Source organism: Hydra vulgaris, chromosome 03 (genome assembly GCF_038396675.1).
Source record: "Hydra vulgaris chromosome 03, alternate assembly HydraT2T_AEP".
NCBI classification, from domain to species: domain Eukaryota; kingdom Metazoa; phylum Cnidaria; class Hydrozoa; order Anthoathecata; family Hydridae; genus Hydra; species Hydra vulgaris.
Genome location: NC_088922.1, coordinates 55,123,623 through 55,147,371, shown reverse-complemented (window position 1 = coordinate 55,147,371; position 23,749 = coordinate 55,123,623). Strand labels below are relative to the sequence as shown.

The window sequence follows — 23,749 nt, the reverse complement described above, 5'->3', positions numbered from 1 at the left end:
GAAATTTTGAAAATAGTGATAACAGATGCCACTTTCCAGCATGTCGGAAAACAAGACTCTGATAAGCACTTGTTCAATAGTTTAGAAAGTATAGACAACAGCTCTGGAAAAGACATCTGCAAGACTATAACAGATATGTTGTCTGGATCACAAGCTGTAGGAGAGTCTAAGAAAATCACTTTAGATACAGAAGCTGGAGTTATAAGAATGCCAAGCAATGGATCAACCTGTTTGTCGACTATATCAGATAGGATGTGATTAGTGGAATCAAGACATAATATTGATAAAAAGTTCTTAGCAAAAAATTCAGCTTTGTCTTTAGGAGAGGTAACAAAATTTGAACAATGTAAGAGAGGAGGAATAAAAGATTTGCTCTAATTATAGACACTGTTAAACAAAACCTTTATACAATGGTTTCTGCCAGTAGTAAATAGGTGTCTGGTTTCTGCCAGTAGTAAACAGGCGTCTGTTTTCTGGAGAATTGTTTTGCTGATAGATATGAAAGTAAGTCAGCTTTAAGATTTCATGTAGTTGTAAGAGCTACAAAGATAGGGGGATTCTGATGATGGAGAAGAATGAGATAATTCTTTTAGAGAGATCAAACTGAGATCAGAAGCACCTAAGAGTGAATATGGAGAAACTGAGCACTGACTTGGATCAGAAACAAGACATAAGTCAAGTAGAGAAGTTAAGTGATTTGGGTTGTCTGGAAAACGAGTTGGAAAATTGACTATTTGAGTTAAAGATTAAGAAAGGCAAAAGTTGTTGGCCTTAACAACTGCAGAGTTACTGACACTAGAGCCAAGCCAATCAGTGTGATGAGCATTAAAGTCACCAACAATAACAACATTGGCCGAAGAATAAAGAGAGAGGACTTGAATAATTTGATCAGAAATAACATTGAGTGAGTCAGGAATAACAAGAGTGCAGTCTTGAGATGAAGGAGAGCAATATAGAACAAAGAAAAAAGGCGATAGAGTGAGGTGGTGCTAAACAAAAGCTCATAAAAGAATAGTCTGTGGATTCAAACCTAGTTTTGCAACAAATGGGTGAATTCTTACAAATGTAGATGTACTGGCCAAGCATGTGACTATTGGAGTCTTTATGAATTAAAGAAAAATGACCATCAACACTAAGACCATAAGATGAGACAGCTGAACTCCAATTAGTGCCACAAAGAGCAAACATATCTGGTAGACTTTGCAAAAAATAAGATTCAACAGAAGAAAAGTTACTTCGAAGACCACGAATATTAGTGAATAATAGATTTAGAGAACTCAGTGATGACAATGGGTTTTTTTATTTTATAGTTTTTGATACTTTAGTCATTTTTTAATTGTGTTAAAGAACTTGACTAAAAGCACAGATAGTATTCAGTGCACTATTTAATAGTCCAATCAATTGCCTCATTACTATTAATAAAACCTTAGCCATAACAAACGGCTCCAAATGTGGCCTCGAAAATGCATACCAAAGGTATGAACAGGGACACAGTCCATGCACAACATGGCACTGTTAGTACTCTGATATTTTACAGCTATTGATGGAATCAGCCTCTCTGAGAGCTACCACAGAGTTCAGGAAACCTGACTACGAGCCAGGCTCAGAACAGTAAAACTGAATTTTAGAGGAGCACCCTCATAATAAAATGAGTTGCCTAGTCATAAAAACAGAGACACAAACAAAACCCATGTAATGAGTCCAGAAGATTCAACATTCAACAACGGGAAACAATATATTATAAATACATTTATGTAAACAGGAAACAATGTATTATAAATACATTTATGCCAGCCTAATAGATGGACACCTCCATCTATTAGGCTGGCATGACCTCCAAGCTGGTCAACAAATAGAATCTGTTTACCACTTAAGCTTTTGTCTAGGAAGCCTTCTACAAGACAGTAGCCGGATGCATTTAACATCTCCCCAAGATGAATATTTTTATTGAGACACCATCTGTAGCCTTAACTCAACTAAGAGCCCCAATTATTTTTTTAAAGAAGATTATAAATATAAATTTACAAAAAATTATAAATATTATAAATTTAATACAAAAATATTATAAATTTAATAAATATTAAAATTTACTTATCATAAAATTAATACAAAAACATTTGCCTCAAATTTTCGAGGTCTTGTTCACTATTATTTTTAGGCATCAACTTTTCTACTCGCCCCTTGAGTTCAGACAAATCCTTCTCTCTTTTTATAAGTGTATTACTCTTTACTTGAAGCTTTTGTAACTTGCTTTATACAAAGTTCAAAGATTGCCAATATAATAACCCTATATACTAACTATAACCATTCACACGTCAATGATAAAAAAAACACTGCAAAATATAAGAAAAATTAAGTTTTGTAAATTACTCTTTTATAATACTACTGCATTAAATTTTAAACATAGTTAAGGCATGTTCAGTTATTTCAATAAAATAATGTGGAGAAGTCAGAAAAATTTTAACAATTGTTGACAAGGGAAAGGGGGAAGTCAAGAAATGTTGACGCCAACATTACTTTTTAAAATAAATTAAACTAAAAAAAAAAGAAAAAAAAAGATGTGTTTTTCCATTTAACCTTCTTGATGAGGTTGGGTGGAAGGGGAGGGAGGGGAAGAAGAGTAGTCAAATGTAGTTTCTTAATATTTATACGCTAATTTAATAGTAGCAGTAGTAGTAGTAGTAATGGTGTCGTTTTACTTTCGTTTTTAATAAAGAAGTTTCTAGGCTTTTCTAAAAGCATTTCTTTACTCCACGCAGTCTTTCAAGCAAGGTCTACAAGCCGATTAGAGCTCATAAATTTTTAGTTTCAAGAAGAATTGATGTTGTTCATTGTTTAATTTTACAATAAAAATTTAAATAAATATTTGTTTGTTGTTGGTTATTAGTATTTTTCTAATTTTTATAGCCTGTTTCCTTTTCTTTAAATAAATTAAGACTGTTATTTGTGGACATGTAAGTGTATTTACATAAATTTGCGTATATTTAGTATATTTTATATTTTTCTGTATCTATATGTATATTTTCTTTTAGATAAAAAAAAATAAGGTATAGAAAATAGTAAAATAGAAAATAGAAAAAAGTAGTAGTAAGTAAAAAAATTATGTTGGAAGTTGTCAAAAGAATGTTGTGTTATGCTTCTTTTTAAGGTATCTGAATATATATTTAGATTTTTTAATTTGTTCTTAAATGGTTTCATTTTTTTTTATTACTTTGGATAAAAATATACTAACTGACATTGCCAAAAAAATATGGATATTAATAAATCCTAAATTAATTTTTTGGAGGTGTTTATTTTGAATAATAATTGTAATAAATTGTTTTAATTTTTGTTTATTAATTTTTGACCTTAATGGTAAACCAGTGGTTAAGCTAATGAGTTAAATTCTAGAGGTTTATATATCATATATATTCTAAAGTAATTGCATTTGATTTTTTTTTTAAATACATTGCTTAACATGAGGCATTTTGTTTTTTTTTTTGTTATTTTTTTCTTTTAAATAGTTAAATAAAATTGTTTTATAGATGAGAAACCAAGTAAGATTCAACAATGTGTTTTTGTTTTTATTACCAAATAATATCTTTGTTATTCGAATTGCAGGTTTTTGTTGATTTTTCTTTTTGTAGATATGTTTACCACTTTAGACTATTTTTGATATTTTTATTTAATTTCATTTCTTTTTTTTTTGGATGGTCGATATTAAGCTTAAATAAGTTATTAGAAGAAATACTATCAACTTAAAAATAATTTATAATTTAATGAAATGATAAGGCAAGCTGAAACTAATTGTCATCAAACTGTAAGAAATGCTGCTCGGTAAGAAGAAATTAATTTATACCTAAATTAGAACATCATGGTTATATGAGTTGAAAGTAATAATCACATAAATGAAAGAGATTGGCCTAGACAAGATAAATCACTCTCAAAATTTAAGAAATTTTGCTAGACAAAAAGAATGTATTGTATAGCAAGAAGTGATACTATTCTAGATTATAATTATTTAGGAGAAATGAACCAGATCTGTCAGCATTCCTTTGCTAAAAAATTTCTTGATGAAGCACATTTTTTATGTTTCTATAATAGAAAGGTAGTTTTGCTTCCATTTTTGCTATTTCCGCAATTTTTACAAAACATACAAATACTTACAGGAGGTTATATATATCATAATTCCAATATCATTTTTTTTTAAATATATTAGAATTTAATATGCCTGTTTTTGTTTTGCTTTATTTACTGATAATGTGGTTTAACATATGAATCATAGGTTGCCATGTTTTAAAATATGTGGTCAAGTTTTTCAATGTGTAGGTAATCTTAGGCCAGATCAAGATATTTCCCCAATATTATCAACTGATTATCTCTGACCCACTTGCAGCAGTAAATTTTAGAAAGCAATAACATCGCAATAAACTTTGCTTACATAATTTAATGTTTTATTTGCAAACTATAGTTAGTGAAGTTGCAATTGCATTCGTTGGAGAAGATGGTGTTCCACCTGCTTCCAGGGAAGTTATTTACCCAAAAGGTCATTTAGAAGTTATATTGAGTACGTCAGCTAACTTAGAACCTACAGCTTATTCCCTTTTTTCCGAGAAATAGCATAATTGGTTTGCAACCCTGAACATGCAACATTGGTTAGAAATCATGTTAAATCATGGCAAGAAATTATTTCAGCAATATGCTGCTGATGCATTTGTTAAAATTGAAGAGCAGTGTTTTGCTTTCATAGAAATAACCAGAGCAAACTGAGAAGCATGCAATATGATGCCTTACATGAAGATGTAAGCAACCTTGGTAACAATCATAATGTTAGACCAGGGTGCGTTATAGTTTTCTATTTACTTAGGAAGTCTTAAAAAAAACTATGAAAATGGTATGGTTACTATATAAATACTATGGTTACAATTAAAAAGTTAAAGTAATAAAAAGATCTGGTAAATCAAATCTTTTTATTACTATTGCCTGTAACCACTATAATGGTGTGTGGTAAAACAAAAGTACACAAATTTATTTTCAAATTTTAATTAATAGTTCATGATATTAATGTGTAATAGAGTTTATGTTAATAGTTTATAAAATATAATATGTTCAAAGCTTATATATGTTTATATTCTGTTTTTTTTTTATTTTAAAGTTTAAAAAAGTCCTGTTACTTAGCAGTGTGTAAAGCAAGATTGTTATCCTTGCCAGTCAAGAGATGTTACTAAGTTGTGGTATTACTTGGCACTATATAGTGATGGGTGGTCTTAATTTCTGTTAATTATTTTTTACTTAAGACACTTTAGAACTAAGACTAAGTATAAATCTTACTATAATCAGTATCAAAATATAAATACTAGAATTTGTTAAGCTACATATCTTTTTTGTTTTTTTTCTTTTTTCAAAGTTACCAATTATAATTTCTTGGACCAATCAGATAAGTGCTATAATTTATATTTTAATTAAAATTCAACCTTATGTAAATCTACTTTTTATTATACTCAACTTTGTTTCTCATTACTTTCAGATATTCTACAATATCACAACTGATAAGGTAAAGATTATCATAAAAACTTTTTTTATGACTGTAAAAAATTAGACTATTATCAGATTTGTTATATATATTTTAGTTCTAATATTATTCACCGCATTTTTTTACAAATCAACTTTTATTATATTTTCAAATAACTGATTATGATTATCATAAAATAAAATGATTTTTTTTTTTTTTGAAGTTCAAACATAATTGTATTCATTTTTTTTTATTTTAGTTGTCATTGCTTTATTAGTTTACTTACTGTTGAAACATGGTTTTAATTTAGTAAATTCATATGATATGAAATTTACTGTGTTAATCATTATTCACATTTAAGAAGAAATTGGAATTCTAAACTATTGATGTAAAAATAATTTTGTTCAGTGATAACATTAAAAAGCCTTTTTTCAATGGTTTATTGTGCTATAGCTATTCTGTGCTAATATATATTTTTTGCCGATGCCATTAAAAACAATAACTAATTTATTAATATAATAACTTATTGTAACTTTTTTTTAACACACTGTCTTTGAAACACAGTCTGTCTCTTCTGTTTAACGAAAGTTTATTAATAAAGGAGATCATTATTGGAACACTTTGTTATTACTAAGCTCTAATGTATTTTTTGTTACCATAATTGATTTTGACCATGTTTAAGAAATGCTTTACGAGTCGCTAATTCATGAACACAATAATAAATGTAAAAAATAATGCTCCCTTTATTAATAAACTTATTTATTCTAAAATACAATAATAAATCTATAAAATAATGCTTTTGTAGTTTGAGATGATCTCTTTTTTTCTTTTGTTATTGGTAAGTTGAACTTGGTTTTTCTTCTCTGGTGCTTGCTGTTATTAAAATTAACCTAATATTTAAAGTTACGCGGTCTTTACTAAATGCCAAGACCATAAATGTTGCTATTGTCCCAACTTTTACGGAGGAGAGCACAATGCTGAACTAATTAAGACTTTTATAGCGTTCTTCAGCGAAAAATCCGGGACAATGGCAGCCCAAATAGATGAATTTGTATTTCATACTTTTCAGATAATATATCAAGTCAAATTGTTATTTATTTATTACTAACCCATATTATGGGTTGCTTACTGCTAGTTGTATTATAATTCATATTGCTATGTTGTTCATATTCTCCAATATTGATACTACTAGTTAAATTTTATTGCTTCCATCAATAAGTAAGGCAGTTGATTTAGAAGACAATTTTTAATTCACAATTAAAAGCAAAATAGATTTTGATTTTAAATACAAGCCCGGGTTTAGACACAAAAACAGTGTCCCCACAAAATTAGGTACCACAAAAACTAAAGATAAAAAACTTGATTTGTGTTTTATGATGCACACTGGGCACAGCAACACCAAAAAATTGACTGCAATTTACACAATGAATAACTTAGAAGGCCAACTGCATGAGCTGTCATGCACAACATCTAAACGAGACCTAGGCATTGTTATGACTCACAGTCTGAAGATTAAAAAACAAGTTCACAGCTGCATCAGCTGGCAACCAAATACTTAGCAGGCTCGAGAAAACTTTTTGAGGTCAAAGTTTAGCATTATGGCGCACACTGTATACTTCATACGTTTGCCCACACTTAGAATATACAGTACAAGCCATCACCATTTCTAGCTCAAGACATAGCCAAACTCAAGCAAGTTTAACACTGAGCCACAAAACATATTGCCAACTTAAAACACTTGTCTATATTCAGAGACTATCAAGACTTAACTTGACAATGCTAACTGAATGACGAGAAAGAGGAGACTTTATTAAGCAATACAGAAATCATCAGTAAAATCGAAAAGAAAAATTTTCTCAGTCCCATTGTCTTCAACCACGTGGACACAAAACAACAAAGAATCAGTGTTAAATAAAGTTTTCAAATGCAGAGACGTAAAGTTATATTTTGATTGATGATACCTGTTTTTAATATAGTGTATGTATATATATATATACACTATATTTATAATATATATATATATATTATATATATGCATATATATACATGTATGATATATATATATATATATATATATATATATATATATATATATATATATATATATATATATTATATATATATATTTATATATATATATATATATATATATATATATATATATATATATATATATATATATATATATATATATATATATATATATATATATATATATATATATATATATATATATATATATATATACATTTAGACTTTGATCTGAATTTAGCATCAGTGATTATGAGCTCAATACTATGGTATGCAGTGATATTTTCGTTCGGAAATATAATTATAATTATAATTCTAGTTATTATTCAGTTTGGAGGCAAAAATTTTAGTTCTGGTTTTAATTCACGTTAAATTTATCATTTGAATAAAAGTATGATCTTTACTCTCTTGCGTAGAGATTTTTGTTCAACATGAAGTGCTTTTGAATTTAAATTACTTAAAATATTTTAAAGTTATATTTAGTTTGATTTACTGAATTGATAAAGTATATTGCCTTTAAACTAAATCAAAACAACCCATTAAGTTACTACAGTAACTTACAGTTAATCAACTATTAAATTTACTTCTTATACTCGCAAAAATTAGCCATAAAAATGTTTCTACTTATATCTTATATGTTGTTAACACATAATATAAGCTTTTAACTAAAAATTATTCAACAAAAAATCTTGAATAGAATATGAAAAAATGCAATTTTTTAAATCTTATTTAAAGCAGTATAAAGATCAAACATTTTGTATAAATACGCTAGTTGTTTTTAGGAATTTTATTTAAAAAGAAATCTATTTGAACAAAAGAATTTTAGTCTTCTTATATACTGTGATTCAAATAATTTTACAACTGAAATTTGAAATTAAAATAAAAATTGTAAAAATTTAAAAGAATTATATAATTATAAACTTAATTGCAGCGGCGTCTGTAATACCCAGTGGCTACATCTAGCTACAGTAACAATATCATATAACAAAAGCAGTATGCTAGATCAAGAAACAATAAATTATAAAAAAGGTGGTATCTAATGTTATTTTGCTTTGGTCTTACTCGATTGGTCTATAGATTATAGGCTCAGATGTGGACAGGAAAGGTGTGCAATCGCACTCTATTCCTGACACATTTATTTATTTTTTGCTAAAACTTAACCACATCTTTTTAGATTTTTGATAATATTTCAATATGCTAAATAAAGTATTTTGATAATATTTCAATATGCTAAATAAAGTATAAGGTAATAAAGCAAGAAATTGTTTTTAAAGATAAAAGACATTTATTTAAATTATCAAAAGATATTATATTGTAAAAAAGTGTATTTTTTACAATGAATGAAAAAATTTTTAAAACAATTTGTGCAATTAATTTTATAAATGACAGCAAAAACGATTGTTTTAATAAACTTTTTGATAAATCCTTAAACTTAATAGTCGAAAACATAACAAAGTTATTTTTTGTTATGCTATGTAAACTTTCTAATAAAATTTGTTTACACCAAGCTAAATGTTTTTAAATTAAGTTTTACAAAAACATTAGAAAAGATCGAAGTTTTATAGTTTATCACATTGGTTTGAAAAGGTTATAAAGGTATTAGGAGAATTTTAAAAAAAACCCTATAAAATAAATTATCATAGAATATTAAATCATTTTTTTATTTATTTGAAAAGTATTTTTTTTAATGAAGAATGTAATTTTTTTAAACAATTTATATTCTTTATTTTATAAACAATGACAACAACGAATGTGTTTCAATAAACTTTTTTTATAAATATTTTTTAATTATTTAAACAAAGTTAGTTTTTTATTAAATGATAATTAAAAAAGTTTTTTTTTTTATTTAACAAAGTTCGCCTAATATACAAAAACATTAGAAAAGATCGAAGTTTTATAGTTTATCACATTGGTTTGAAAAGGTTATAACTGAAATTTTTTGTATTAGGAGAATTTAAAAAAAATCTTTTTATTTTTTTTAATGTTTAATTAAAATTATTTATATCATTATTTTTTTATTTATTTATGTATTATTTTTTTGATTCATATATAAAAATATATAAATAAATAAAAAAATAATAATTTATATTTATATATAAATATCTTTATATATTCATTTATATATAATTTTATTATTAATATAATATTTATATAATCATTTATAAATAAATATTTTTATAAAGACGTTAAAAAAAAAAAAAAAAAAAAAGATTTATTTGCTATTCTCCTAATATAAACAAAATTAGTTTAAACCTCGTCAAACCAACGCAATGAGTTATTCAACTATAACCTAATTACAAAACATAATTAAAAATAATTTTTGTATTAGAGTTTTAGTTTTATATGATTTGATTTTTTTTTACAGCTATTGGTTTTAATTTTTTTTAATTTCTCTTTAATTAAGATTTCTTCTTTTTTTTTTTTATAGTTTAGCTTGTTTATAATTTTTTTCCTTTGTCAGTTTTTTTCAGTGCATTTTTAGTTATCTATAGAGCTGTGGTCATGCTTTCAAAAAAAAATTATATGTGTGGTCAAGATTGAAGTGCAATCACACACCTTTCCTGTCCACGACTGTAGACTCAAATGGTCTAAATGCATGTTTTTGTGCAATTATGAAGTTTAAAGTTTTAATTAAAACAATTCTATTTACTTACTTTGTTTTTAATTTGATTCTATACTATTTACTATATTTTAATTTAAACACGTTTTATGTTATTAATGTTATAAACTGTATAAAACAGCAATAAAACACCGTCACAAAGTTGTTTTCCATTAACACAAGCTCTTTATATTGTTAAAAAAACTTTTCAGTTTCTTTTGTTGTTGTTTAATAGTTTTTTACAATAACAATTCAATACTCTTAAAAAATAACATGTGTTTTATTGTCAGCATACGGGGTATTAAATTGTTTTCTATGACTAATTAAATGCTCTAAGTCCATGTAAATTGATTTTGAGAAAATGTTTTGACAATTTCTTTAAGAGTAAAGATCATACTTTTATTCAAAAGATAAATTTAACTTTTTTAAGTACCATGTTAAGCAAAAACAATTACTAAAAGTAATACCCTAATAGTATTAAATAGGATAATTGCTCATTACACTATAACTGCAACTTAAACTTTAAATTATAACTTGAACTGTATATTATAACAGTAACTTACACTATTTTAAACTCCATTTAACTAGAAAAATATATGATAACATTTTAACATGTGAGATGTTATATTAAAAAAATAAGAATTATGAACTAATGTAGTAAAGATCTAATTTAATACAAACACAACCCTCCCCCTTACCGTGAACTGTATATATATATTTCTAACTATATTCTAGCAACTGAACATAGAAATGAAGTTGAATAAGAGACAATGTCAACAACGAGCAAAGCGACTAAAAGTCGAATTCTATTTTGATATAGATGAAAATAAATGTTCAAAAGAAATTTGTAAACTTAGCAAAATAAAAATATCAAGAGGAGGAACACCAGGCAAAAAAAGTTTTTTTTTATTTACAATTCTTGATTTGTAACTTCTCTTTGTATTATTTGGATCCATAAGTCAAATAATTGCTGTTCTAAGTTATAAAAAGACACTAAAAAGTGGTTAGCCTCTGATAAAAAAACAGTTCAAAAAAATTTTAAAAGGTTTAATGGTTGCAGATATGCATATATAATAACTAAGGTTTATACCTGCATTTTTGTTTGAGGAATATGTTTGCAAACAATATAGAAACACAAAAATTAAAAAAACTAATTAAGCAATTACGAATTTAAACAATAAATTTTGAAACTTAAATACATTTTTTTATTCAAAAAACCAACCTCAAATATAAAAAATATGCTAAAATAAATTGACTAAATTACTAACTTGTTTATTGCTTGTTCTCTTTTTTCTATGTAATGTATTTGCAGAAAATGATGTCTTTTGCCTGTACCACAATGAATCATTAGAAGTATCACACTTTTTACCACAATCTTGTTGAAGTACATTCCATTTTTCTAAAACATCTTCAATGGAAAAGTCTATAGGGTCCATTACATTTATACTTTATTTGAAAACTATACTTTTATATTATAAAACTATTTTATTATATAGAATTCTTTTGTAAAAACTATATACAAATATATATATATATATATATATATATATATATATATATATATATATATATATATATATATATATATATATATATATATATATATATATACCAGAAACCAGTTAGGCATTTCTACAATTGCTTTGACGTTTTGGCCTCACCATCTTGGTTTAGTTTTTCATGCCTCTTATATGCACCAAATCATTGGCCTTTAACTGTAAGACATTGACTTTTTGAGTGTTTTTTAGTGAAAAAAAATTTTGAACTGCCTTTTTGTAAAAAGTTGTAATATTTGCTTTTAACTTTGAGGTTGCCAAATCATTACAGTGATTCTGAATGAATGATATGATTTTGATGAAGCAGGATTAGATGGTACTTAAAATGTTCCAGCATTTGTACCTTTGATTGATCAATTTTGCTAATAACAAGTGCAAACCTGTGTTTTGAAATCTAGCAGTTAGTTGTGTTTGTGCCAATATGCCTCAAAAACCAAAATATATACTTATCTCTTACATTTAAAGTATGTTGGAAAAATGAGTTATTAAACAGCCTTATGTTATAGCCATTGCAAATGTTCAACATTGTAAATAACAAGTGTAATGCTGTTCATCAAACACTAAAATGTGAACACCATTAATATTGTAGTTAAAAAAACAATATTTTTGAAAAGTATCTGCAACATGCAACTTAATGTTTATTGTATAAAATTACATTGGGTTTAAATAGCAAATATTTTTAGCTCAAGACCGTTAAACATTTAATAGGTCCCTAATGTTAATAAAAAATTTTTTTAAAAGAATTTGTCATATTGAGTACCAAAAGATTATATAAAAATTTCAAAAGTAATAAACATTTTTTTTAATGATTTTATATTTATAAATGAGATTTTTTAGTTAAAAATGAAATAAGTGCTTTGTTACAAGATTTTTTAATTTATATATATTTTTCAGATGTCTTTTGTAAAATAATTATTATTTTTGAAATTTTTATACAATTTTGCTTCATTTGAGACCTAGCAAGACATACTTATGAAAAATCTTATATTATATATCAGGGACCTCTTAAATGTACAAGGGTATTGAGCAACCCTAAAAATAATTTTTAACCAAAAAAATTTAAATTTATTTTTATCTTTTATAGTGCACATTAGGTAACATGCTGCAGATATTTTTCGGAAATATTACTTTTTTGAACAACTAAACATTAATTAATAAAATTAATTGTTTAAACTACTCCATTCAGGTAGACTAAACTAATTAGCTGGAATTCTTGACACCAAATGGTGGCAGAAATTCCAACAATTACTACATTGACACAATTACTAAACTTCTAATTAGTTTTCAATTGTTAACAACCCATTTTAAAGAGCGTTTAATGCTACACCTGCAAATTATGTTATTTGCTTTAAACACCTGAAAATCAGATTTCATTAAAATTCCACAAACTGCATAAAGTGGTAATGTTGATGTTTGCTTCAAAAAATTGTTATTGAAGTGTATCAAAATAACTTTTTTTTTGTCTTTGGTACAAGAAGAATCCCTGAGATAAAGTATTGCCTGTAACAATATGCTTAATTTATTACTCCATTGCTTCATGAAACCTGATATTATTTTCCTCCTGGTGAATTTGTAGATACCAAACAACCTTCAACTATTGTCCCCAGAGCCAGAGTATCTGCAGGAAAAAAATAATGCCTTCACTCAGGTTACACAAAAAGAAAAAAGTGCTAGCTTTCATTGCAACACTAATTTATGCTTTTATGCAAGTTTAAGAAATTCCTAATTAATACATATTTAAACATATACAAAACATATAAAAAAGAAATTCCTAATTAACACATAATTAAACATATAAAAATTAACTATAACCAGAAAAACTGCATTAAAAAACTTAATATCAAACAAAGTAATATTGTTGATTACTCTAACGCAGCTAACTCAGCAGAATTTTTTTTTTTTTTTTTTTTACTTAATGCATCAGTTCTATTTTACCTAATGCATCAGTTCTATTTTTTGTGTTTGTTTATTATGTCATTCTGTTTTAAACAGCTCTGTTGCAGAATTACTTCAAACCTTTCAGTTTTAAAATAACTATGAAAATTATTATCAAAATTTTTATAGCTCTAAAGTTTGATTAAACTTATCGCTGCTAATATTGATTTTAGATAAATAATTGCATTAAATATTTATTTTAAATATTTCCTTTAGTATTCAGTAAGCCCCTGCTAATATTTGAAGATTGAACTAGGGATTGAAACTAAAATACGGACTCGAGATAATTTATAATTTTTTCACATTATTACTTATAATTTGAAGGAGACATGATGAAACCATTATGTGCTGTGACGATGAAGACAATTTACTCCAGTAAGTTGTCTAAAGGGCCATCCATAAAGTACGTATGCAGTAAAAGCATGGTTCTTCTCCCTCCCCCTTTGTACACACTAGTATACTTAAGCCCCCCCCCCCCCTCTTTCCCCACCCTTTCGATGGGCAGGATTAGTCTGGGACGCGGCCTCGATCCTTGATTTACTGGCATGTCCTAGGTTTTTCTTCTTTGCAATTTTATTCTTTTATTACGTCGCAAACATTAGACGCTTTTTTTTTTTAACGGCCTGAAAGAACTTTTGAATTTATTTAAATTCACCTCAAAAGGCCATGAAGACCGCTACAGCCGAGGAGGCTACTTTAGTTGCGGCTACACCTCTCTCTCCACTCTATAACTCCGAAATATTAAACTTGACGACAAGGCCGTTGTGCGGAGAAACAAGTTGAGGGCGGTATTACTTTAGTTGCAGGGACGTGGTGGGGATCGAACTCGGAACATCTCACAAGCATCTTTTCGTTTAAATAACATTTTAATGTTTTTTTAATAATTTACTGCACATTACTTTTTTTTTTTTTTAATTTAATTATAAATTCGCATTACGTGGAGCGAATTTGCGTCAATTTTGAGCATTACAAAACGGAAAATTTTTTTATTTGTTGATTCAGACATAGTCAAAAGTAGTCGTACGCAGCTTCACAAGCGTCTGTTTAAGATGCGATTTATAATTTGACATTCGCTTCAAAAAAATTTTATTGACCAAATGAAAGAACTATAGTTCTTTCGTTTGTTCAATAAATCAACTTCAGACATTTTCAATTGAATTCTTGAAAAAAAATATTCTAAAACAAAAAATGCTGGAAAAAACTTTCATAGTTGGTTTGTAATGTTTAATGAGGCAATAAGTTCGCTATAGAAAATTCCATAAATATTAAAGCGCGTTCAACAAAACAAACTATAGTTTACTTTATTTTGTTGAATACGCTTTAATATTTCTAGAATTATATATAGCGAATTATTTTTTTACTGTATTTCGAATTTAAAAACAATTTTAACCTTATTAACGCATCATTTGTAAAAAACAAATATTTTTCGTCTAACAACGGTCTGAGCTAATCAGACTGAAATTTTACATTTTGATTGCTAAAAATGCTAAAAGCATATCCACAAAATGCCAAATAATGCCAAAATTTATTCAATAATCTAAAAAAATGCTTATCCTAAATATGCAGTGACGGATCCAGGGGCGAGGATGGGGGTATGCATCTCCCCCCCCCCCCCCTCATCTCCCGTATTTTGTCTGTATATGGCAGTCGGAAAATATTAGCCAACGAGGACCGTTTTATTTTACATTACATCACTAAATTTGAAAGTAAATATCTTTGAAAAAATATATAGCAAATGAAAACATATAAACAACAATAATAAAAAATTAGATATTCATTTTCCTAAAAAATGCCACAAATATGTCTAAAATTACCGAAGCGTATTAATTGATAAAAAAAAATTATTAAGCTCTGGTTTAAAAAAAAAAAAAAGATGCTTACCACCAACATCCTTTTTAAACAATATTTGTGAAGGCTATTAATTTTTAGTTTTTTAATTATGCTGCGACGTTTTACTTTAAATTAACTTAGTTTTACCCGCTAAGTTTTACTTTAAATTTACACTTGTCAACCGCAAGTGAGCAATTAAATTAAAGCAATAACAATTCATTTTAAAAATTGTAAATAGTTTTACAATTTTTAAAATGAATTGTTATTGCTTTACAGTAATTTTGGTTGGGAGTTAAATGCGGAATGTGGAAATACGACAAATGAAATGCAGGAATAAAGTGCGTAAATTTATCCCAACCCCGCTGCCGCAACCCAAACCCTCAGTCGATGTAGCAGCATACTTTTGCATGTTTTTTCTAAATAACTTGATGTATACATTGAAGCCTCCAAGTCCCTAACCCTATTTTTCGCACTTTATTCCCGCATTTTATCCGTTGCCAATTTACCGATTTATGCATTCCGTTTTTCCGCATTTTACCAATGACCAATATGTTCTCAACCCTTATTAAATTAACCCTGATCGAGTGAAAAGTATGTGTATAATAATAAACTAGAAATTATGTCCGCTTTCAATTTATGCGTAGTTATTATTTATATTGTTGTGTTTATATGTTTACTTGTAGTTTTATTGTTCTATATTATCATTTTAATGTTTGTTATCCTCACATGTAATTTGTATTTAAGTATTATCCAATATTTTAAGATAAACAAAAGTTTAAAGTATTTATTGCATGCCAACTCCAGTTTTGAATAAATTATTTTTTAATTAATCATATTAACATGCGTCATTTCTTGAAAATATTACTAATTTCAGTGGTTTTACCAATAAAAACTATTGTTTTCCAATTAAAAGCCATACGTCGGCTTTACTTTAGGTATTAAAAGCTATACTTTAGCTTGCTTCGGCTTCCTAACCTTTTTAATATAAAGGATTAAGTGAGTTTGAGTTCAAAAGACAAAGCAACTAAAATGGTAAATACGCTAATCTCTTTGTTTATGAACCATTCTTTTTTTTTTTATCTGTTTTTATTTTTACTATGACGAGTAGGAAGAGCAGATCGTGTATAAAAAGTAAAAAAAAAGTTTTTTTATACTTTGTAATATACTATGTAAATAAACGTCTTTCATAAATTAAAAAAAAGATTTTAAAAGATACCTGATATCTTTAAAACTGTTTTACATGAATAAATTATGGATAAAACCTTTTAATTGCATTTATCTTATAAAATAAATATAAGAAAAAGAAAAACCCAATGATGGCATGTTGTGTTTTTTACTCAACGGACATTATTGAATATTAAAAATAAAGGAAAGTTAAAAAGCACAAAAAACAGTGTTAAAAATTTTAATAAATTACATTTATTAAACTTTTATATCTGAATAATGAGAGTAGATATGCTAAAATTGATTTAATAATGAAATAAAGGGTTTATGTTTAATAATACCCCGGGTATGAAATAAGCTAACGGCTAACTAGCAACAAGCAAGTTTTATAGCGATTTTTGAGTGAGTTTTATTACTTCTTAAAAAATTAAGTTTATAGATTTGGATCTAATATATTTATGATAATTAATGAACTTACAACATTGCAATTTTATTATTATGATTTACAATTTTATTACCTAGATATCGTAACGTTGTTGCTATTGATATTACTACGATATATCGTTAGCTACATATCGTAGCATTTTAGCTAGCTACAACATATTGACAAATCTAAAATAGTCTATGGCTACAAACATCACTTTTGTAGCTAGCAATACTATTATAATATATTGATAGCTACAGATCGTACGACATAACGATAGTTCTAAAGATAGTCGATGGCTACGATATATCAATAGCTGCATATTGTAGCTTTTTCTCCAGCTACTTCATAACGACAATTCTTTAATTACTTGGTGGTTAGCCATTTATTGCGACAGTTTTTAAATAACAATGTTGATAGCTACATATATTGTAACTTTGTAGCTTGCTAAAATATAACTATAAACCTATAGGTAGTTAATATCGCTTGCTAAAGAGCTGTAGTGTGTATACACACTTTTTTAGCTAACAATATTATTATTATATTATTGTAGCTAACTATAACTTAAGTACAAGTTTGCATTTATTTGATAGCTAAATGTGGGTCATTCTATGCTAAACGATCTAATTTCAGAAATCAGCCCTACTCAACCATCTCAGATTTTGATATAATTTTTTAAATATATCTGCACTTCAGAGGTATAGGACATCATTTCCATTTTGTTAATTTTACAGTAGAGCAGAATAACAATTTTTAATTGAATATTTAATGTATTTATTTCATTAAAAAAAATTCCAGCCAGGTTTTTTTATTTAAATTTCCTTGAATAGTTACATAAATATTTTTTTCACAGAAAAAATAAAACTTTTGTATTTATAATGTCATTTTGGGAAAAAAAATGGAGATGATGTCCTATACCTCCGAGGTCCAGATATAAAGTTTGACAATTTTTCAGATTGTAAGAGGTATTATTTTGGTTATTATAGGACATTTTATAAGGTATGCCTAAACTTCGACTTGATTCAGTAGCTTTAAATCGCATTTTTGGGTTCTTATATTTTCGCAATGTAACGCTAAAATATCTCAAAAACGTGGTTTCTGATTAAAACAAGGGTGTGGATTACAAACATTTATCGAAAGTTTTTAATGATGCTGAAATTTTAGTCTATGATAGCCCAAATTTAGTTAAAAGTTGGACATCGGATATATTTTTTTGTAGGACCATATTAGCAAGAAAAAATTATTATCGACATTTTTTTTTGTCTAAAGGTTTTAAATAGTTTTTTATTTTTATTATTTTTTTTTTTTTGTTATTCACCTCCTCAAGGCCGAGAAGGCCACTACAGATGAGGAGGCTACTTAATAGTGGTTATAACCCTCTCAACTCTATAACTTCGAAACACGAACCTTGAGGAACAAGGCCGCAGCGCGGAGAAACAAGTTGAGCGCGGTACTACCAGGGACGTGGTGGGGATCGAACTTACATAATGATATGGAGCAAAAACCAATTGAATTGAATCATTGGAAAGAACTAATTATCATTTTTTTAATTTTTTTTTTGTAAATTTTATTTATTTGTTTATTTTAATTTCTTTCATATCACTATATTAATTTCATTTAAATTAAAAAACAAGTATTATTAAAACTAAAAACTTTTAAAGTTTGGAATTTTTTTAGTATTCAGATTACATATTATCTGTATTTATTTTTACCGTCCATTAAATATACAATCCAAATTCGTATCTAAATAAAGATTTGAAAAGATCAAAGTTTAATCCGTTGATGATATGTTGAGTATAAGACTTTGTTGACCACAATGAATTAAAATGGATTAGCTTGCCTTAAACCCCGGATCTCCTTCTTCTAATGCAAACTTTTTAGCCTCTACGCCACGGCTTCTACAGGTGCTTAATGCAACTATTATTGGTATCTTGAAGATTGTCAGCCTATAGAGTGTTTTCTAAGATTTTTTTAAAACGCTTGTGAAATCTTTAAGAAGAGGTTTAAGGTAAAAAACGTTGTTAAAAAACTTTTAAAACAATTTTTAATAAGTGCAGAGCTAATTGTATGTTTGGACGTTACAATGGAATGCAACAAAATGGTTTGATTTTGATCGAAGCTAGCGCAGTTAACTGTTTTAACGTCGCATTGTTTCTAAATCAATTTTAATTACGTAATACAGTTGCTCTATATTTTGTTGATTTTTTAGCATAAATAAGCAGTTAGTAAAGTTCCTTTACTAATATATTGAAATCACTTTCTTCCTTTTTTTTTTAATAACTTACTCCCAACAAGACTACAAGCAACCACTTTTTAAATTGGGATTTACCAAAACGGTTGACAGAAGACTTAAAAATATCTTATTTGTACAGAAAACGTGAAGACGAGAGAGAATTCTAAAGCATTGTTGTGCAATAAAAATACAAAAATTTAAATAATAAAATAAAATAAATAAAAGTTTTTAAAGTATGAAAGGACAGATACAGTAAAAGGATGCGATTTTTACAAGTAGAGATTGAGTTTTGGTTGATATATAAGAAACCATAGCTCACAGTAACAATGATAGTATCTGTAGAAAAGACAAAGAGAATCAATCTTACGATGATGGAAAGAGACTCAAATTTAGCAGCTAGAGCAAATTCAGTTACATTTACAATATGATTTTGGACCTTTTCTTAAGAGTAAAGTTATCAATTTCAAATAAAATCAAGAAACGCATGCTGTCGTGACTAAAAATTCTTCAAAACATATTTTGTATAAAAATCGAGTGTTGCACAAAATGAAAAGAAGAAAAACGTTAACAAATTGTAAAAGTTAGAATTTTTAATGTAATGTAAATTATGCAACATGAAATCTTTTTTTTTATAGAATTAGTTTTTAAAAAGTTGAAATTAAGAATTTTCAAAAAAAAGTGGATCCATAGAGAGGAAAGAAGTAAGGAAGGAGGGGGGGGGGGGGGGAATTGGGGTGAAGACGATCGTCTCCCCCCCCCCCACCGTACATAATTTAGAAAAAATTTTTTTTTGTATATTTCTATATTCAACAAAATTCAACAACATTTAAAGGTTTAAGAATGTGCAACAAATGAGCCGGCAGACATATAAGCTTGACTTATAAAAGTTGTATGGCTATTCATTGAAGTTGACTCATTCATCACAAAGGAGTCTACAGACTCGTTTGTACATTTTATCTTTACAGCTTTCTTCTAGCAGATATCGAAGATAGTCAAAGTTTTTAGATTAAAATATTCCAAATATTTTGATCTAAAAACTTTGAATCAATAATTATCAACGTTGTCCCTGTAACTAATTGTACTGGAGAAAGACCTTTATTTAGCAGCCGTGGTGCAGTGGTTAGATTGCTTGTTTTAGAAGCAAGAGATCTAGGGTTCGAAGCGAGCTCTGTGCTTGTTTTGAGCCATTGGTAAGAAAGGAGGCATGAACTTCCTAGTTAAATTCTTTTCCGCGGTGCTCTGTGACAAGACAGTTATGACTTCTTAGGCACCTAAAAAAAATAAAAATAAGGCGTTGTAAAAAATAAATAGTAAAAAGCTGAAAAAAAATCTTCCCTCCACCCCGCTTTTTATAAAAATAAAAAAGTATTTTTAATGTCTATAAAAATAAGTCTCCGCAAATAAGGAAGGGGACTGTTTATCAATTACGTCGATAATTTTTTGGCAATTTTTTCTTTCCCCCTCACTCTTGTCAACAATTTGTCAAACTTCCAGAGACCCCTTATAAAATTACGCCAACATTCGATTAAACACCCCCCTACCTCCCTATAAAAATTAAATTAAAATAAAAAATATAAAACTTATATTATAAATAGACTAGTTTTTAACTAATAAAAAAATGCGATTAAAGTTAAAATGTTTAGAAAAATATTTATTCAAAGTTTAACTAATGACCATATTTCAAATGAATGTAACCATTTAAAATAAAAAATGCTCTGAACAATATGTGAATAAAAGTAAAAGGTATTAAAAAAAAATAAAACATTTAACGCGGAACATATTTCGAGTTTATAATTACAAAGGCTTATTCTGAACAAGAAAAAGATTAAAGGGTTCACAAAAATGAATGCACCTTACACATTTAAATTATGAACATATTTCTAATTAATAAAACGCATCAATATGCCAATCCTCCTCATTTTAACATTAAACCTAATTAAATTTCACAGTGTTAGGCAATTGTTTCTAGTAGAGTCTAGTAAAATAAAAACTGCACTTAATAAATTTTATTAACCAGGGGTCGGCAACCTTTTGAGACCGAAAAGCCAAAAATTTACAATTTACAAAATTTTTCAGTTTTTAAAGCCTACTAACATCTTTACTTCAATATTATATTAATATTTGTGCATGGAGCTGAAGAGCCGCATCTTGGCATCGAAAGAACTATACGAGGACTTGCGAACCGCATGTAGGACCCCTGGTATAAATAGTGTATAATGTAGACTATGTCCTTAAATGAATCTTATTTTTTTATACAGCAGACTAACCAACAATAACTTTGAAAAAATAATAGTGTTATGTGTAAACATCTTATGTGTGCTTATTTAGATCTGTATGTTTCAGGTTTTTTTTAAAGCACAACGCGGTTTTTAAAAAGTAGGAATATTTTTTTTATTTTTTTATTTATTAAGGTGCCCCAAGAAGACCTAACGGTCTTGTCACATAGCACCGCGGAGGTGCATTTAACAAGGAAGTTCATGCCAAAGTTTGTCCAGAACTCGTTTCGAACCTGGATCTCCTGCTTCTATAAAGCAAGCGCTATAACCACTGCGCTGCAGCCGCTAAATATGAAAGGTTTTAAAAAATAATGAAGCACATAACTGCAAACGCTGCGAATTTTCCTATCTTTAATTAATTAGATTTAAAAAAGTAACATTGTTAACGTCAACTTGTCTTGACCTCCCTCTCCCCTAGACAACTTTCAGTTTATATATATATATATATATATATATATATATATATATATATATATATATATATATATATATATATATATATATATATATATATATTTTATTTTTAGTATAAAAAATTAAAAACAAAAAAAAAAATTAAAACACATAAGAAAAAAAAAAAATAAGAAGAAAAAAATTTAAAAAAATCTGAAAGCAAATACTGTAAACTATAATATATGTCAGGAATTAAGGAGATGCATTTTAGTTTGTCGTTTAAACGATGAAATGCTTTTTAGGTCTTTAATATTTTTATTTTGGAAATGATTCTATATTGATGGACCACGGTTTGTAATTAAAAAACTTGACTGCGGTGATTTAATTTACCCTTGGTGATAATCATACCTGGTATTTGAACGCAGATTATATTTTTCAGAAAATGATATCAAGAAATTATCTGAAAAAACGCTTGGTAGATTGTTTTTATATTTATACATAAAAATTAATATCTGTAATGTGTTAAGTCTCTCAATATCTAGAACCATCATACTTTTCATCACTGGGGCCGGGTTTACTAACCTATTTAAATAATTAATTGCTTTGCATGCATGGTTTTGCAAACTTTGCAAATTTAGCAATTTGGTTTTATGGGTGCTGGCCCATACAACATTTGCGTACAAAAGCAGACTATGTACAAGACTAAAGTAAAGCATATTACGTGATTTACTATCGAGAAAAGGTCTTGACTTATACAAAACACCTATTACAGAGGACACCTTTGTTTCAAGAAGACCAATATGGTTCTCCATGACAAATTTTCATCAAAAAGTACTCCCAAAAATTTTGTGTATTTTTCACGTTTAAGTTTATTGTTATTAATAAACAGTTTAGGCAGATTAATTGATTGTTTTTTTTTATGAAAAAGAGTAAAGGCAGTTTTTCATAATATAGGGATAATTTATTTGCTATGAACCAGAGGTTAAAATTTTTGAGTTCAATATTCATAGTTTCAAACAAAGTCTTTGCATCAAGATGATTAAAAAATAAACTTGTATCGTCAGCATACATAATTGTAGATATTTTTTAGGAAGCTTTATGCATATCGTTAATGTATATTAAAAACAATAATGATCCTAGGATTGAACCCTGAGGAACTCCACACGTAATATCACGGGCTCATGGCTTTTCTTTTAATACAAATTGCTTTCTGTTAGACAAGTAGCTTTGAGTCCACTTAAATGTTGAGCCTATTATACCGTAATATTTTAACTTGGAAAGTAAAATACTGTGATCAACTGTATCAAAGGTCTTGGAATGATCAATAAAAACTCCTAATACCAGTTCATCACTATCAAACGACTTATACATTTTGTCAGCAAGTTTAATAATAGCATGTTCAGTAGAGCAATTGCTTTGAAATCCAAACTGATTTTTGTATAATAAATTGTTTAATGTAAAGTACTTATTAACTCTATCATAAATTACTCTCTCATATACTTTTGAAAAAACTGGGAGTAGAGAAATAGGTCGGTAGTTAGAAACATTATTGCAATCACCTTTTTTGAGAATGGGATTAATTTTGGCTAATTTAAGTTTGTCAGGGAATATACTGTTTTCAAATGAAGATGATATTAAATAAAATAATGGTTTACTAATGCTGTCAATAACATAAATAGCTACATTACTGGAAATACCATCATATCCACATGACTTGTTGCGTTTAAGTTCAATAATTGTTTAATTAAATTCAAGTTTAGTTATCTTTTCATTATCTATACTAGTGTTGGGTTTTTCTCCCAAAAATTATTAAATGT

General features: G+C 27.4%; 2 protein-coding genes across 3 annotated transcripts in view; one reads left to right on the top strand and one right to left on the bottom strand.

Annotated features, from left to right (window-relative positions):
- The window catches only part of LOC136078275 (uncharacterized), a 123,954-nt gene that overhangs the window by 81,172 nt on the left and 19,033 nt on the right, over positions 1-23,749 (bottom strand). Inside the window, exon 2 of one of the 2 annotated variants that reach the window (XM_065793725.1) lies at positions 11,390-11,585. In XM_065793725.1, coding sequence (XP_065649797.1) covers positions 11,390-11,557 — 168 coding nt within the window. In that variant the 5' untranslated portion in view covers positions 11,558-11,585. The remainder of the gene's footprint in view (positions 1-11,389; positions 11,586-23,749) is intronic. The other variant, XM_065793724.1, reaches the window with a different exon arrangement.
- Positions 16,423-23,749, top strand: part of LOC100212925 (sodium/potassium-transporting ATPase subunit alpha-like) — a 75,075-nt gene continuing 67,748 nt past the window's right edge. Inside the window, exon 1 of the mRNA XM_065793721.1 lies at positions 16,423-16,474. Coding sequence (XP_065649793.1) covers positions 16,472-16,474 — 3 coding nt within the window. The 5' untranslated portion in view covers positions 16,423-16,471. The remainder of the gene's footprint in view (positions 16,475-23,749) is intronic.